General features: G+C 41.3%; 1 protein-coding gene across 5 annotated transcripts in view; it reads right to left on the bottom strand.

Annotated features, from left to right (window-relative positions):
* The window catches only part of GNE (glucosamine (UDP-N-acetyl)-2-epimerase/N-acetylmannosamine kinase), a 34,623-nt gene that overhangs the window by 12,700 nt on the left and 3,611 nt on the right, over positions 1 to 18,312 (bottom strand). For 2 of the 5 annotated variants that reach the window (XM_072922667.1, XM_030258638.4), the window contains exons 2-6: positions 7,668 to 7,876; positions 4,836 to 5,287; positions 3,714 to 3,866; positions 3,052 to 3,264; positions 2,757 to 2,844 (exon numbers count right to left, since the gene is read on the bottom strand). In XM_072922667.1, coding sequence (XP_072778768.1) covers positions 2,757 to 2,844; positions 3,052 to 3,264; positions 3,714 to 3,866; positions 4,836 to 5,287; positions 7,668 to 7,876 — 1,115 coding nt within the window. The other 3 variants (XM_012577385.5, XM_030258640.4, XM_072922668.1) reach the window with 3 other exon arrangements.

The following is an 18,312-nucleotide window of genomic DNA, read 5'->3' as shown; positions in this document are numbered from 1 at the left end:
TTGCCTGATTTCTGGATCACAGGGATGCACTGCTCTTGAGGTCAGAGGAAGTGATGCTTGAATACTGACCAGCTCTTTGGACACGCTCCTCCATTTGGAGTCTTTAAGCCATCAGATTCCTCCAAATAGGCCTTGAAGAACTCAAAGTTAGCTCTTTGCACGTTTAGGGTTCTAATCCTGCTTGCTATTTTGCATCCCCAATGCAGGATTCTCAGTTTCTAATGGTCACTGCAGCCAATGCTGTCCCTAGAACCTTTCCATCTTCAACCAGTGCCTCTTGGTTTGTTAGTGAAAGGTCCAGAACACACCCTTCCTCACTGGCTCCTCCACCACTGCATCAAAATTATCTGCACTAATCTGCAGGAGCTTCCTGAACTGGGTGCCAAGTTGTATTGCCACTTTTAACAAATATCAGGTACAAGTCTCCTAGGAGAACCCAGGCCTGTGACTGTAAGGCTATTTCACTTGCCCACACAAAGTCTCATCAACTTCCTCCTCTTCATTAGGTGGCCTCTGGTAAATGCCCACAACAGTGTCACCCGTATTAGCCTGTCTCTTAATTCTCATCCATAAACTCTCAATTTGTTCATCTGTCCCTGAGTAGGGTCCTGATACATTCCAATTGCTCTCTCACACAAAGAGCAACTCCACCACCTTGCTTCTCTGACCTGTCCTCTCTAAAAAATACATAGCCATCCATGACAACATTTCAGGTATGTCACCATAACTCCAATCAGATCACGATTGGCTCTGCAACCTCACACAGATTTCTAGTTTATTAGATTGCCTTGTTTATACCACTTGCTGTGTGCATTAGTATACAGGCACTTCACAGAAGATCAAACAATCAGGTTGCTTGAAGGGGTGTGAGAGTCATGCACACCAGAGTAATAAAAACCCTTGACGTGTTCTGCCCTATGATCCTGTCCTGGAGTGGTCTATAATGTTACTGTATTCCGTATCTATCTGTGCCAAAAAATCATTATTGTCTCTTCAAGACCCTGCAGCTGGAGACCCTGTGTGTGTGTGGCAGGCGTGGGGGTGACTACAGGCATTTTCAAAATCACCTTGCCCAGGCAGTTTCCTGCCTTTTGCTGTGTAGTGTTTGCTTTGAGGGCTGTTTCATCTTTGTTCTGGCAGAGTTTTTTTCTCTTCCCTTTTTGGGTTCTCTTTTCAGTTTTCCTCCTGCTTGCCTCAGAGGGACACCAGCTGGTGATTCTGGGCTGTCTCGGGGCAAAGTCTGTATGTGCCCTGCTGCTGCTGCTGCAGAGAGGGGCTGGCCTCACCTCAGTCCATGAGAAAAGACTATGGGAGAAGACCATGGCAGCAGCGCTGGCCGAGCCCAGGGACAGCAGGAGGAAGTGGCAGCAGCCACTTGAACCAGCAAGTTTCCATCTGCCTCCAGAACTGCTCTGCAGACCCCTGCCCTCCCAGTGGGGGATCTCACCATCTTGCCTCTTTGTTCCTGCAAATGTGTGGTCACCTGGGAGGCACCATCCTGGAAGGGTGAGATGCCACCTTCCCTTTGTCCTTCAGCCATGCAGCTGCCTCTAGCAGACACCACTTCAGGAACAGTTATTTCCGGCATTTCGGGTCTCTCTTTGTTCCCGTGGGGTTGTCAGATTTAGCAGTTTGGTATCTAACAGTTATTTACTTTTTTTCCCTCCCCTGTTTTTTTTTTGTTTTTTTTTTTTTTTTTTTTTTTTGTTTGTTTTTTTTTTTTTGTTAATAAACTGTTATTTTTTCACTTGCATCTACTTGTGTGTTATACTTGTGTGTTGTTCCTTACTGGTGGAAATGGATTGGTTGGAATCAAGGGGGAGGTTACTCATTTCAGAGTGCCCATCTCTTGAAATTGCCTCAAAACAAGAGATATCTTCAATCTGAGCTGCAGCCAAGGAACATCTGTCTCTGCAGTGTTGCTATGACCTGCTCCCCAGGAGAAAGCAATGGTGCAATCATTGCCATTTCCACCCTGACTCCCAGTCCTTCAGCTTGAAGTCTAATCATTGCCATTTGCACCTTGACTTTAAAGTCTAATTGTTGCCATTTGCACCGTGACTCCCAGTCCTTCAGTTTAAAGTCCATCTCACCAGACTGGCCAGCCTGCTGCCAAGGACTCTCTGCCCCTTTTAGCTGGGGGATCCCATACCCCTGTAACAGGCTAAAAATCATAAAAACACAACCCACTGTTATAAAAGCCAAAACCTTCATGATAGCACCATCCATAAACCCAGACATTGGTCTGCACAATGTGTCTGGCTGTCCTGATTTCTCTAACTGGTAGGACACATGAGGAGGTGACTTGAGCAGAGATGTTTTTCATGTGCCTAGCCAGGGGTTTATAGCCTTCCTTGATCCTGATGATTTTTTGGCTTTCAGTATCATTTGTACCCACATGAAAAAGTGTCCTTCAGGCACCAGGAAAGTAGGCAAAAAGGATGTTCTCTCCCATGCTGCCCCTAAAGAACAAGCTTTCCAAATCACACTGGTCTAGGTTAATATGAATTTTGTCCTTTTGACTTTCTGTTGGATGTTAAATACTTGTATCGAAACATTACTAGTAACATTTTGCTCTATAAATACTACTGCATACCAGATATCACTTTATGGTTCTGAAATGAAAAATCATTTGTAACCTCAGATGAGTGCATTAAAAGCACTCCAATCAAATATGATGAAACACCTCAGGACTAAATGCCTTTTACTCTACTGCTTTAACATCCCCTCCAATGAATTAAGATGAATGTACTCACCATGGATATTGCTTCCCAAACTGCAGCTGTAGAGCATGAAGAATCTTATCCTGTGTATCAGCATCACGAACATGAAGAACATTTTCACCTAGATGACAAAAATTAACATAATAGCACAGATCAGATGCTCAAATTGCATTGGAGTATGAGCCGCTTTAGAAATGGAAAAAAAGTTTGGTTTATTTGAGACAGACATCACTCTGTATCAGTTCTGTGCCTCCCCTTGCTTCCACTAAAGCAAGTGACACCCCTGATACACTGCCCTGCATTACACACTAGTTAAGCAAACATGTACCTGTTTCTCTTCCCGTCTGACGTGTCCCCAGGTTGATGACTGGTGTCCCAAACGCTCCCACCTCTCTGACACCACAACTGCTGTTACCAATCATGCAACCAGCGTGAGCAACCAGCTGAATGAACTGGTCAAATGGCACATGCTTTACTGCCCGAAAATTGGGATGGTGTTCAATGCCCTTCTTCCTCATCACACGAACCATCTCTTTGCTTCCTACAGAAAACCAAAGTAGAATAAATTATTTAAGTTCTACTTTTAAAACCAAAGTCCAGGCACCACAAAGAATCTAGTAGCCAGCCACTCACTGAGTTGCCAGCTCTGAACGGGTTTTTGCTCTTTTTTATCCTTACACTGTAAATAATTTAGCTCAGCACATATGCCAAAGTTTGATACAAGAATTCACTGCAAAAGTATCTTTGCAGTTTTAAGCTAATTTAAGAGGCACTAATATTACTCCTACAAGTCACGTAGTTTCTCTCATTTTCCTTCCCACACTGAAAAACTGAAATGTCTCCAGCCATGTGAACATAGAGCTGTAGCAGATGCACCCATGAGGCTGACACAATCGAGCTATTTCCATCTGGCTGGAGGGCCTGGGATAAAAGCACTCTTTTGAAGACAATCTGTTATGTGTTACTCTGTCATGAAGGTATTCTACTCACCTGCATCCACATTAGGGAATAGAACAAGTGTTCTCTTGTTGAAGGAGATGAGTGCATCTAGTGTCAGCTCAAACATCTTTATGGAATGTTTAATATCTGTGGTTACAGGATGTTGCAGAGCAACTATATAATCTCTCGTTTTGACATCTTCACCTGTCCAAATGGAGGGCAAGAAAAGTTTTTTTATTGGTTTAGAACAGCAAGAGGAGGGAAGGACATACTTTCGGAACTACAGATGTGAAACCCTGAAAAGGGATATATCTAATATGGATCAATGCTAGAACAAAAATTAAGGGAGTTACAAGGTAGCCTAACTTGTTATTTGCCTCTCTAAGCATATCTCATAACTTCAGAGACCACTACCTAAATGTCAACAAACTGTTAACTTGCAAGGATACTTCTGAAGCTTTCCAAGACTACACCAGGACCAAGTGCCTGTTCTCACACCACTATAAATCTGGAGTAACTCTTGAAGTCGCTCTGATTTTCTGTCAAATGTCCACTCTCAAGCAAAGACTTAATTTCCACTGCTTTAAAAGAGTCAATCATACTTGTCTTAGTACGTTTGATAAACATTTATCCGCAAAACATACTGACTGAAGAAGATTGCAGCTTCTACACATGGTAGCCATACAGGAGACCGCTTTGTCAAAGATAAAAAGAAAACACAAAACTCCACTGTTTACAGGAATTATTTCTAAGTCAGTGAGAATCAAACACCAAAAGCCTTTGATGCATGTTATCCTGTTTTGGTGCATTCCTCAAAAAAAGTTTCATAATACAAATTCTGTATGATTTTTTTAATAGGACTGAACAGCTTTGATTCTATTCAACAAAAACTCTACTACACTAAGGTAACTGCTCATGTAAGACTGTTCTGCTTTTAAATTGTTCAGCTCTGAGAAATTACCCATTTAAGGAGTTATTTTTTGACTTGGCAGAAGGTCCGGAAATGATTTGTAGCTTTTTAGTTGTACATGGCAGAATACAGAATGAAGGCAAATGTAGAAAGACATACCAGGTACTATTAAAAAGTATATATTACTTTTTGACTGACAGCCTACTTACTGAGTTAATCTAGTGTTGAAGGCATGTGAGAAAAACAAAAAGTGACCTGCTTACCTAGCCACATGCTAATAATACTCATGTAGTCCTTGTTTTTGGCAGAGAGGAGCTTGTCATACGAGGGACAGCCTGCTAAAAGGATGCGGTCGTGGTCTTCACACATGGCTATCAAGTGCTGCTCTGCACTCCTGGTGCAGCACACGTGGTAGTGGGCCAGTTTGGTTATGGCATGTCTGATGGAGTCATCGATGGTCCCGCTGACTTCCCCACCTTCAATGTGAAGAATGCGAATGTTCATCAGGGCCGCAGACGTGGCCAGGGCCAAAGCATCAAATCTGTCCCCATGAACTATCATTATGTCAGGTTTCAGGCGGTTGAGGACATCGGGTAACTTGACTAACGCAAGGCCCACCGACTCCACCATAGCTGCCTCGTCCTCCCCTCTCACGATGGTGTGCAATCTTGTGTGAATATCAAAGTCATCTTGTTCAATCATACGATAGGTATTGCTGAAGGTCAGAGAAAAAGGGTTGTTAGAGTAAATACAACTTGATTTTACAGCAATATTGCCTCACAAAATAAACATAAATTACAACAGCTGTACTGGGGCTGAAAAGAGGGCCCTGCTCTCCACATCTTCTTCACTGAGGAAAGTAGCTTTTAAGATTTTAACAGAATATTCTCATCCATGTGAAGATCCTCCCTAATATTCCAAACATCCAGTTTCTCTAGATACCTTTAAAGAGGAACTGTGCTGAACGTACTGTGGAAATCCTTAGAAATCAAACTCTTTGTTCATGTGTCCACTGGGCCTTTCAGAGAATAGATGTGGCCTGATTTCCTGTCAGAAAGGGTATGTTTATTGACTCTTCTGTGGACAACTCTATAAATACAACAACCAATGTGAGGCAAAGCTGAGGCCAGTATGTTTACAGAAAACATCCTGCAGGTAGCATGTTATTTCAGATTCTCTATTCTTTTAAAGCATATCCTTTTTATTTTACTGAGTAAAGGGGCTTGCATTTATATAGCATAAATTTCATTGCATTTCCAACTCCATTTACAAATATCCTTCACAGACCTACCATCTTCCTGATTATGTACATTTATCTCAGAAAACTTATTTGCTCTTTGTTTTTGTATTCTTTGCCTTTTGAAAGGTGAAAATCAAAAGACAAGCAAGACTGTGCATTTCTGGTAGTTTTGTTTCCTTTATTATTCTCCAAACATTTCAGTACGAGACACTTCACAGGATCACTATCATCTGACTTCTGCTACTGTTGATTAAATCACTACATTAGAGATTCATTCATATCACTAGAACATATATGTTCTGAGGACCCACTAATTTCCTAGGATGACCCAGATTAAGGGGTGCAGGGCTAGGCCCTGAGAAAACCCCAAGAAGTCCCGACTTTTAGAGTACTTTCTATGACGTAACTAACAGCAAAAACATTTGCCAGATCAAAATCTCCACTTCTTGCTTTGTGCGTTACAAATCATTCACAATACAGAGACAAACGTTAAACACCTTGGAACTGGAAAAGTAGTATTTTGCATTACTTTGCACAAGGCTCGCAGGCAGGCAAGGGTTAAGTGATATGTAGAAATCAGGACTGTGTTTGTCCTTTTTAGCAAATGAAATGGGATTACTTTATTTCTCCAATCAGACAGGGTGCAATTCAACATACTAACCTGTTAAGAAGTTCAACTAGTATTTTTTTTGTTTTGTTTTTGGGTTTTTTTGGTCTGGTTTTGTTTTGAATCAGTTAGTTTTGTGATGTTGAATTCACCTCGCCATGTTACTGGATGGAAACAATATCCCATACAAAGCAAGGAACAGAGTGCTATAATGTGCAGAAAGAGAACAGTCACCAGTGGAACATCCTGTCTTAGCAGTTTGAGATAATATAACTTCCTCCTATCCTGGCTTACAAAATGCCAAAATTTCTCAGTGGAAAGTACAAGAAGTATCTCTACATGAAAAAAAGTATCTCTACATGTATAATCTATATGCTTATACATTTCCTAATGTTCGACAATGCCAATATACTGCAGACCTAAGCTAAAGTCTGATTTTCTTTTCCAGATTATGTGTTCTCATATCAACTTCACTTACTGGGTCCAATCTGGTAAATGCTGCCTGAGGAAAACCAACCACAATCCCAGAACAGCTATCCATGCTATTTCTTCTACCTTTTCCCCAGCAATCAGGAGAATATCCACCTGGGATCTGGGAAGTTCTTCCAAGGGAAGGGATTCAGACCAAAACATCTCATCCTCCTGGAGGGGTGATCTTACTGCTTACTTATGGAGAGCTATGGACAGGGACTCTATTCTCTCCCACCTACCCATACACCACAGATACCCATATATCTATAATTTTGTTATTCATTTTGTCAGAAACATATGACCACACTTTCCTGCCTCCACAATACTGGAAGCAAGAACTAACAGTGCCCTCCTGAGATATGCAATATATAAGTATTTCCTCCAATAACTGTAAAGCAGGAAAGGTGCAATTTAAAATGACTGAGGAGGCTCTTTTCTGTATGAAAATTTAAAAACTGTAGCACATTTCCATTTGATAGTCACCAGGTTTCAGGGAAAAATGCAGGACATAAGTTTCTCACTTAGTATAGTTTGTGATCCTTTCTGGGGTCTCAATTACATCATTTGCACAAAACTTTCTAGAATTCCAAGACTGGCTGAAAAAAAATGACTGCATGAAATATGCAAACTCATAAGGAGCTGCAAAATAAAATTCTGGAAAAAAAAAGTAAAACTTTTTTGTGTGCACTCATGATGCCAAGAGTTCGTTTTACCTAATGTACATATTATCATTGCTAACACCTCAGAAACATACTGGTAGATAAAAATTCACCTTACCCATAATCATCAATCAGGTGGGAACCAAGCACTACGACATCAAGCTCAAAAAACTGTGGTTCTGCCTTAATACCAAACATAATGGGAGCCAATTTTGAATAATCAGCACGGTTGCAAGTAGCAACACAAACACGAAGTTTGTGGTTGTTTCCATTCTTCTCCATGACTTCCTTTTGTTTCTGTTTTGAAAGATTCTTGAAGTAGACCTCCTGACATAGTAGAGAAAACAAGAAGTGTGTCATCAATAATAGTAATTTAAAATAGTAATCAAATGGTATACACTTCATGAACAGTACACACTGTGTTGATACACAGTAACTACTCCACTTATAATGGACATCTAGTACCTAACAGAACAAACGAAGCTCTGTTTCCAAAATTTAGAATAGAATTTTTTTTCCCTAGTTAAAACTCAATTTTAATACTTCTACTTCTACAAATAGTATATAACATTTCTGTATAAACAATATTTAAGTATTATGAAGTTCAACTGTAATTAAACAGTAAAATGACTTCTCCCTCTTCTGATGGTATAAGTAGAAAAACTATTCTGCCTTAGTAAATAAAAGAAAGAAAATCTCACATATTCCAAACAAAAGAATGGAACAAATTGCTGAGATGGATCGACTGAGACTCAGTAAACAAAAAGAGAAAGTTTTTGACCAGGACAGTTTATGTACTTCCATTAAACACATTTTGGTGAGGTAAAGCAAGTTAAACATTAATTTCTAACACCTTGCATACCCTTTTGTAGGCCAAAGTACATTAAGAAAATCAATAATTCAGAAAATCAAAATAACCAAGATTTCCCCTCCTCCAGAACAGAAATTACTAAGGTGTTGGCAAGAGTTTAAGTAAGTACCATCTTTTTGGTATAAATCTAATGTTATGTCAGATTTTTGCTCCACTTGGCAGATAGAACTTTTTCTGGATTAATGGACAAGGCTTGCTTATCCTTGACTCAAAGCAGTATCAATGTCTCTACTGATTTTGCCAGCTAGGAAAGCTAGAGAGTACATGATTATATCAACAGGAGCAATTCCATGCTCCTTTTAGACTGCATTCAGATTTTTTCAGTAAAGTTCTAAAAAAAAAAAGGTTACTATGACATAACACTCTCATGAAACTTACAAAATTCAGCAACTTTTCAAGATTTCCCTATTTTTAAGACATTAGTTTAGGTTTCATCACACGTGACAAAACAATGCTTTGGTGTAACAGCAACATTAGGGTGATCAGGAATCTATGCCAAGTTGTCCCAGTGGTATCTCTAATCCACCTGGAATCCATTATGGCTCTGCAAAACTAAGACTGGCAGTGACACCAGCCAGACTCAGATCTAACAGACCCCACTGCTTTTCCTCATTTCTAAAACAACCTCTCTTCAGAGGTGGTCTGAGCAGGCGGTCCTGTCATTATTTATGTAAATCCAGCCAATAATTCAAATAAAATGGTGATCAAGATGTGAATGCAACTTCTGACACACCTATAAGCTTGTCTTTGAAACTGCATGAACAATCTTAGTATACCTGGAGGCAAACCTCTCACAAAACTCTTCCAGTTGGCCACTGCTGCACATCTGTCCTATATTACATAAAACAAGACGCCAAAGTACAAACTGCAATATAAGGAAGTGACAAAGCAAATTATCCGAAGCCTGCTAACCCCTAGTTACCTGTCTAAGGTAGGACCACCAAGACCCAATCTGACAATGCAGTTTCTTTTCATTTATGCAAAGCAGTCTCTTAAGAAGCAGAATAGTTTTTTGTCCTCTTTTTTTCTTCAAGCATTGTCTAAAATTCTAAAAACCTTCCATGCAGACATAGAACATACCATCTCCTAAAACAGATGGTCTGTAAGTTGAAAAAAAATAAAATCTTTTTTTCACCATAACTACAGATCCAACAGAAATGAATCACTTGCCCACACATCTTTCCAGCCATGAAGATCACATTTAACTACAGTTAGTATTTGGCTGTAATAATGGTCTCTTGAAATAATTTTAGACATAGATGTTGAGACACTCCAAATCTGTCTTAATTGACAAGAATCAAAGGCAATTCCTATACGTGTCCATTTCAACTTCTGTTAACATTACATTTCAAAGCAGAATTATTTCCAGTAGTGCCTTAAAACTCTGTAGCACAGTAGTTTCAAAAAGCTGCCAAGTGAGCCACACACTGGTCTTGGTGCAGACAGGTTTTCCATTGCTGTCAATTTTAAACACCTGCTTATCTGAAGAACCAAAATATTTACCCTAGAATAAGGTAGGTAACAATGCAATATAATTATCAACTGCATGTGGAAATTTGCCACTAATCAAATTGGGTTTTGTCTGCTAGGATGACTTGGATGCTTCCTAAAGAAACACGTGACGTATTACCACACGACAGTTTAATAAAAGACATTATTCCATCCTGACTCCCAAGTTTTCTGAGCCTAAATGCAAAAAAAATTCTGTATTTTCAGACATTATTCACAGTCAAAAAGCAATGGCCAAATCCCTTCAGTCATTAAGAGCAAATCCCTTCAAGCAGAGCTGTGACACCCTAGCTACAAAATTTTGTTACCGCTGTGGTTTTAGCATTTCTTATCAGCTTTTGCAGGCAAGTCATCTCTTTTCAGGACTGTTCACCAAAATTATCTGAAATAATGAATCACTAACATTTGCCTCTTAGTTTCTAGAAGTTTGATGATATACCTAGTTTGATCTACATAGAACTCTCTAGCTGGGGGATCCTCCTGTTCCAAGGTTTATCTCTTCCACCTTGCACGGACTAGCAATCTTTAGCAGAAGAGAGAAGAAATAAAACAGTGTTCCATGAAGGACTACTTGAAATACTTAATCTCCATGTGCTTTGGTCTACTGCTCTTCTATATCCCATCATAAAGCTTTTAGATTATTACACATTCAAGGACTTTTTAAGACTGGGAAATTCTGGGCCAGACTTTACAGCAGCCAAGCAGCTACTATTTCTGTCAGGAGTCTTCAGAGCATGAGACACCCCTTGATCACTGCTTCACAAACAAATTACACCACCTGTATGCTCTATATTCTACATTCACACCTTCGAAACACTGGGTTATAAAATCAAAGACCCAGTCTCTACACTCTGTGCTGAGGGCAATTTCATCTTTCCACTTGCTTTGCCATGTGGCATACAGGTTATTCTGCCCTCACCTCTTCCCACACCCTCCACCAGTACGTGTTTTCCCCCCACCCTTCTCCACACATCCCCTGAGCCATTAGTTCTACATCGCCTGTGTGCACACACACCCAGGGCCTCTTCCTAGAGCCCAGTGCAGGTGACCAAACATCAAACTACACCCTCAAACTACACCTTCAAACACCTCTGCACGTGTTTTAGGGCAAAAAACGCTCTCCACCATTCCCCCCATCAGTGTGGGTGATGTCTTCACCAGGCCCCTTCCTGGTGCAAGGGATCACCCACCCCCTCTGCTTCTTCATACACTGATACACCAAGAATCACAGAATATGATGGCTCCAACGCTGAACTGGAACGGAACCACAAACATCATTGAGTCCAACTCTTATTCCCGCATAGGACAAGTATCCATGTGCCCGAAGGCTCCCTGAACCCTGTCAGACTGGTGCTGTGACCATTCCCTAGGGAGCCCGTCCCAGCCACCCTCTGGGTGAAGAGCCTTTTCCTCACACCCAGCCTAAACCCGCTCTGACACTTCAGGCCATTCACTTGCTACACAAACCAGCCCTGGCACTCCCAATCTTCCACACCCCGCCACATCCCGGGAACGCCCCGCCCGCATTCCCTTCCCCCTGAGGGAGCTCCCGCTTTTCCCGGGGACCTGCGCCGGCACCTCCGTGGCTGCGCCCGCGTTTCGCGGAGATCCGCCGGACCCGCGCCGCCCCGTCCCCGGGCACAGCCGCGCTCCCGCCCCGTTCCCCCGCAGCGGGGCCCGGCCCGGCTCGGCTCGGCTCGGCCGCTCCGCAGTCACCTTGCCCAGCGCCAGGGCCCGCCCGCATCCGCCGGAGCAGGGCCCGCCCCCGCAGGAAGTGAGCGCGGAGCCGCCGCGGCACCGAGCCGCGCCCTGCCGCGCACCGGGGCTCTGCAGAGAGGCATGCAGCTCTGCCGTCACGGAATTTCAGCGCTCCTTCAGATGTTGAGATGCTTGAGCGCGTCCAGAGGAGGGCAACAAGGCTGGTGAGAGGCTTGGAGCACAAGCCCTGCGAGGAACGTTTGAAGGAGCTGAGTTTGTTCAGCCTGGAAAGAGGAGTGTTATGTGTAGTAAACATAATTGGAAACTGATTTCCAACTAAAAGGATGTGGCTCAGCCAAAAGATGGGCCGTGTCTGGAGGGATACGGGACACCCAGGCGCTGATCATCGCGTGAACGACCCGAGATGGAGATCATGGAAATCCTCGGGCAGATCCATGTGAATGCAGCGTTCCCGTACATTTCATCAAGGGATTCAACAACTCCGGACACTGAATTGTTCTTCCTCATAACCAAAAAAGAAATCTTATTAACCTATGAACTCTGAATGGAAGAAAAGACTGCTGAAATCTTAGCTTCAGGTGGAATTTTCCCTGTAAAAACCGCTTGTGTCAGGATAGAGGTGTGTGGGCATACAGGAAAACCTCTGCTGAGGCTGACTCCTTGTTGCACACCCAGGGCCGACCCTGGGCTCGGCTCTGTTCTTTCCTTGTGGCTGGCTAGATAGAATTCGATTGCAAAATAAATATTTTATTTTTCATTTTAATTTGGCTGGACAAATTTTCATTTATAACAGGAGGCTTAGAGGAGACCTTATTGCTCTCTACAGCTTCCTGAAGGGAGGTTGTAGACAGCTGGGATAGGTCTCTTCCACCGAGCAGCACTGACAGAACAAGAGGACACAGTCTCAAGCTATGCTGGGGAAGGTATAGGTTGGACATTAGGAAAAAAATTTTCACCCAAAGAATAATAAAGTATTGGAACTGTCTTCCCAGGGAGGTGGTGGAATCACCATCTCTGGATGTGTTTAAAAAAAGACTGGACATGGCACTCGGTGCTATACTATAGCACCTAGTTGAAGTATTAGGGCATAGGTTGGATTTGATGATCTTAAAGGTCTCTTCCAACATCATTATTCTGTGATTCTCATAGAATCACAGAACCAATGAGGTTGGAAAAGTATATCTCCCTGCCAAGCAGACCACGGCACTGAGTGCACATTCTTTCCTTAAACGGTGACCACTGCAATGGCAGCCCGTTCCAATGTCTAATCAGCCTTTCTGTGAAGAAATTCTTCCTAAGGAGGAGCTGTCATTGAGGTGGGACAGTCTCTTCTTGTCTGTTTATACATGGAATACTCCATGTAGACACATCTAAGCTAGCTAGCTAAAACTGCTGGACGATCTCACAGCTTCAGTGGCAACTGCCATCATGTTAAGAGCTGTTAAAGTGAGGGCTGTCAGAGAACTAGGGGCTGTGGGGTTGTAGGAGATGCACAGTTAGGACACACAGATGCACAAATGGCATACAGGGGTGTATGGAAGAATAAGGCAGTTGCCTGATGGTGCAGGCTGTGAGGAACTGCAGCCCTCCAGTCTGGGCACCAGCCATGAAGAGTGCCTGGGTGTGATGCAGAATTTTGTAATTTTGGCATTAGCCCAGAGTGTCATCAAATGACAACTTCATTGGCGTGAAGCACAATAAAAAAGCTATAAAACCAACTACCAGGTATTGCTGTCATCTGTGTTCCAGCTGACTGTAACAGAGATGTGGTTTATTTTCTCAAGCTGGAGGCGTTTCAAGGTCAAGTCTCACATTAGTGAAGTGACTGTGACTTGGATTTCTAGCTCAATACCTGAGGCACCATGTGTAACATCAGCAACCTGTGCCCACTATATTCTGCTATGAAAACAGCTACAAAAACATTTCAGTAGCTGAAATGGTCCCACACAGTCCTAGTAAAAGGAAAATCCTTCGCCCATTTTTATCTCTCTGATTTCAGATTTGTGTGGCTGAAATCTCAATCTACTGTGGTAGGGCGATACATCTGAACAAGTCTGTACAGCATTCAGCTATTTAGTACCTGCACCTTGCCACAGTTTTTCAGTCCAGATTGTATCTTTGTTCATCCATATAATTAATACCTGAGGGATCTCAAATCCCTTCTAGCTTTGCCCTTTAATTCTTAGAAAAATTAGCCGTAAGAGTGACCCATGTCTGACATACCTAGAAGAAAGTAGGTGCAAGGAATGAGACAGTTGCATTTCTGGCCTTTACCAGGGAGAAAAAGGTTGCCTTTCCAGCAGTTACAAATATTTGTTTAAAAAGACATTAAGAAACAAGTAGTGAAGTCTTCAGCTAAAAGAAAAAACATCTTCAATAGTGATTACTAAAAAAACTGTTAAAGACTTGCCCTTGGAAATTTAAAGTGATGATTAGACTGTTTCCCAAGAGAGTTAGAAAGGATCTTATCCTATGCTGATGTTCAGACAGTCCTCAGACAGCTGCGGTTCAATGAGTCATAGCTCTGCAAGGACTCAGTGTTTTGAGAATATTGCAGCAGACCTGCTTCTGAAGTTACCAGGCATCTTTGCTTGCAATACTGACCACATGCAGTAATAGTAAGTGGAAGGCAACTTAGGTTCAATTCATGTCCAATTTAAATTATTTTAATTGTTCTCTGCACCACTAGATTTACTTTGTGCACATTGCTTAAAAACCCCTGCACATTCTGGAAATGCCATAGTAAATAAATTTGAATTGTCTCCTATAAATGCTTTCAGGTTATGAAAGCTTACCAACATATCTATGGTTAGTTTCACTGAAACACTGAAGAAGAGCCTGAACCATATTTGAGCATGAGTGTATGGAAGTGTGAACATACGGACAGGCTCTGGTTTATACTAGTACTAACATAGCTAGAAACAACTACTTTGAGAGTTAATTACTCTTACAAAAGCATCAGTGCATCTCTTCATGTGACTTTTCGGTAAATGTTCTCATGGTGTTTCAGCATGTTGCAGTAAAATGTGAAGAAGAAACAAGAAACTTCATGCTCCTTTTGGTTATTTCTCACAGACCTCACATACTACATAAACTAGATTAGATTTTTCTTGCTACTGAGTGAGCCCTGCCTCAAGGCTTCCCAGCAGAGAGACAAATGCTGTGCAGAGAAGTCAGATGGGAGAAGAAGCCTCAGCCCATAATCTGCCTGCTCCAGTCAGTTTTATGCTCTGCTACTCAAAGTCTCCAATGACACTGTGAAGAGGGCCTCCTGTCCTTGACAAGGCCTGTGGCTGTGAAGGGGTTAATGAGAGGAGTAGGGTCTCAGTATCCAGATGATTTATTGGCACTTCCCTCATCAGAAAGCTCTGCAGGACTAGTAAAGGCTCTGCAGAGATTAAATGGACATTAGTGTCAAAGTGTTGGGAAATGTTGGAGATGCGTAGCTTACTAATTTTGAGAGAGGTCATCATGTTGCTTAAGATCGGAACAGAAGAACCAAAATTAGTGGGTTTGGTTTGCAGCTGGTTTGGATTCGTTGAAAACCCATCCTGGGAAAGGTGAAAGATGCTTAACTGGAATGGTCAGTGCATGACTGTGCCTGGGAGATGGGTAGTGTGGACAGATAGAATCAGTAGCACTCTGATCGTCTGCACTGGTGCTAAGCACTGTGTTGCTTATTCCCTTCTGAAAGCACAGCATTTTGACTTTTCAATGTCTACAGGATGTGAATCTTTTATTACTTCTTTATTTTTCATTTAAGTCCATTTTATTTATGTCAAAGACACATGCTGAGAGTAAGTGTCTTTGAAGGTGAAAACTTCCACTACGATTTTCAAAAGCAGCTGTCCACATCAATTCTGTACTGTCCAGCCTAAAATACCTGAAAGCAGCTTGAATTTTAAAGACCAGGGCTTTCAGAAAAGCAGGCCCTTCTGACACAGCCAAACTGATAACCTCTGAAGATTCTGGCACAGCAGTGTTCAGCTACTGTGAATGCACTCCATTACAAATATTCCTTGTAGTACAATGGACTACATGATATAAATAGAATATAAACAGTTACACACAGTAGGCAAAGCCTAACAAATTTTACCTTCCTGCATTTTCCTGTTTGTTCTTCCCAGTAAAAACTACCAGGTGAGGTGTGCAATTAATAGCAACTGTGCACAACCACATCACAGTTCATATCTGATGTTCCAGAGAAGGGGAAGAGATCAGGGATAAGACAATGCCATAGATGCCATGAAAAGGGAAACTTGGGGATTTATTCTCTTCTCATCACAACATATCTCTTATATCTTTGCTCAGTGTCTTATAACAAAGACACTGAGCATTTGCTAATGCAAAATGAGCATCTACATGTAGCTAAGATTGTGAGACACAGAATTCCCTGCTAAGAGAGAGGAAATAATTGACTACATAAAAATTTGTTCTTTGTCTCTGGAAAGATACCGTCCAAAGAAACCAATGAAACTGGTGCAGGAGCAGGGATAGCTGCTCCTGTCTTAAGAGGAGCAGCTGAGGGACCTTATCACTCTCTACATCTACCTGAAGAGAGATTGTAGCAAGGTGGGGATCAGTTTCTTCCCCCAGGTAATAAGTGATAGACAAGAGGAAATGGCCTCAAGGTGTGCCAGTGGAGGTTTATTCTTGGATATTCAGAAATATTTATTCACTGAAAGCATTATAAACAACTGCCCAAGGATGTACTGGAGTTATCACCCCTAGAATTATTTAAAATGAACATATATGTGGCACTTAGGGACATGATTTAATGTTGGACTCGGCAGTGCTGTATTAATGTTGGACTTGATGACCTTAAGGTTCTTTCCCAATCTAAATATTCCATGACTTGGTGTTAAAATTAGGTGCTTCAAAAACCCAGGTAACAAGCAGAATTGTGAATCTCATTGACATAATTAGGAATTAGGTTAAAAATATTCTATACTTTTTTCAGAGTTTCCAATGTTCTGTAATAGATTATAATCTCTTTTTTTCCATATTGGAAGGATGGCATATTCTGGCGTCTGGTGTGTTACAAAATAATGGAATTTGCACATATCCTATAAAATGTGAATAAAGTTTATTGTAACTAGCTAGAGTTTTAGAATGTGATAAATGCACGGCAAAAAAACAATCTCTGTTGTAGAGAACTCCTTGATCAGGAGTGTGTGTGTAGGCTAGGCTATATATCCATCTGAATATATATATCCATCTGAAACCCATGCAAAGCACTGGAAAGAGTACTGGAAACCTCAATAGTTGTTTTTTTTTTTTTTTTTTTTTTCCCCCAGTTTGTTCTATGTCTTGAGCCTTTATCTTAATTTCTGCTAAAAAAAACACCAAGCCACAAAACGTTTCCTTCCCACTCTATCTAAAAATAGTGGAACTGACCCACTTTTTGCCCTCATCATGTGACTAACTCTGCTTATGTGATCAGTTCAATTCTTCAAAAGGGTCTGTTTTCTTCACTTGTAACCAAGGTTACAAGTTACAAGCTGTCAAGGTTACGGCTTGTCTGTTTCTTCTTGTTCAGTCCTGCTGGAATGATTGCTGCTGATGATTTTTTGACACACACCAGACATCTATGGGGAAATCTGATGCAGTTCAACATACCCAAGCTGGCTTCAAACCAGTTGGTCTTGAACAATGATGGCAGCCTAGGCTGGGGTGGTTCTTGTGGTGTAATTCTTCCTCTTACTGTGCTGTGCATCTACACCCCTTGATCAGCAGACAATGTGGTTCACTTAAAACAACTTGGGGTATGTTCAAAATGGAATGAGTAGAGCTGCTGTACACACTCAAGAGTATTTGGACGTGATCCACCGCAGAATGAACTTGATTGGAAGCTGTCATCACTAGGTATGACAGTGGGTAACTTTGCCAAATACAGGATCCCAGTTTCCACCTCAGGTACAGATGGGAGAATTATTTGTTATATATGAATATATATATAAAAAATTATACCTGGTCGAGGAAACCATGCAGAAGAAAGAGCCAACTTTGCAACAGCCAAAGATGCAAATGTCTCTCATTTGTGCAAGTCTGGAAAGAAAGTTCTGTTAAGCTTTCCCAGTTCTGACATTAAGACTGCCTACTTTTTTCACTTCAAATTGACATGAAGTGCTGAAAAGAAAGTTAAAAGTCTGGAAGGAAGGAGAAATCAAACTCTGGCCACTTCTCACTATTAATAAATACCTCCTGTGTTGCACACCGGTCTAGAGGTTCCTCTTTGCTGTTCTTGTCCAACTGATTTGTTCTTTTTTTTCATCTCTTCTAATTCTTTTGAGGCTCTTTGGCATCCTACCTGAATGCAACTGTGTTTTTTAATGTGACTATCAGATTACGAAGATTTGAAATATTGTGTCTTCTCTTGTAATTGCTAATTTCTAATTTTAAGGAGCACTAATTCTACTACATAATTACAAAAAAATCCATTAAGAAGTGATCTATTATCAGGACTAAAGAACTACAATAGTAAACACATATTTCCACCCTTTATGCCATATTAAAATAATTTCTTTCATGTCTAGTTTGTGGATTTTGGCTATTAACTAAGACAAAAACTGTGATGAAAGAAGAAAAAGAGATTGTAAAGTACAGTACAAAGCAGATAGTCAATTTACATTTACTAAAACAGGTGAGGAAATTTTGTGAGACA

This window comes from Taeniopygia guttata, chromosome Z (assembly GCF_048771995.1).
Source record: "Taeniopygia guttata chromosome Z, bTaeGut7.mat, whole genome shotgun sequence".
In the NCBI taxonomy this organism is placed as follows: Eukaryota; Metazoa; Chordata; class Aves; order Passeriformes; family Estrildidae; genus Taeniopygia; species Taeniopygia guttata.
The sequence above is the reverse complement of the archived record's forward strand: the minus strand, read 5'-3'. Positions and strand labels throughout refer to the sequence as shown.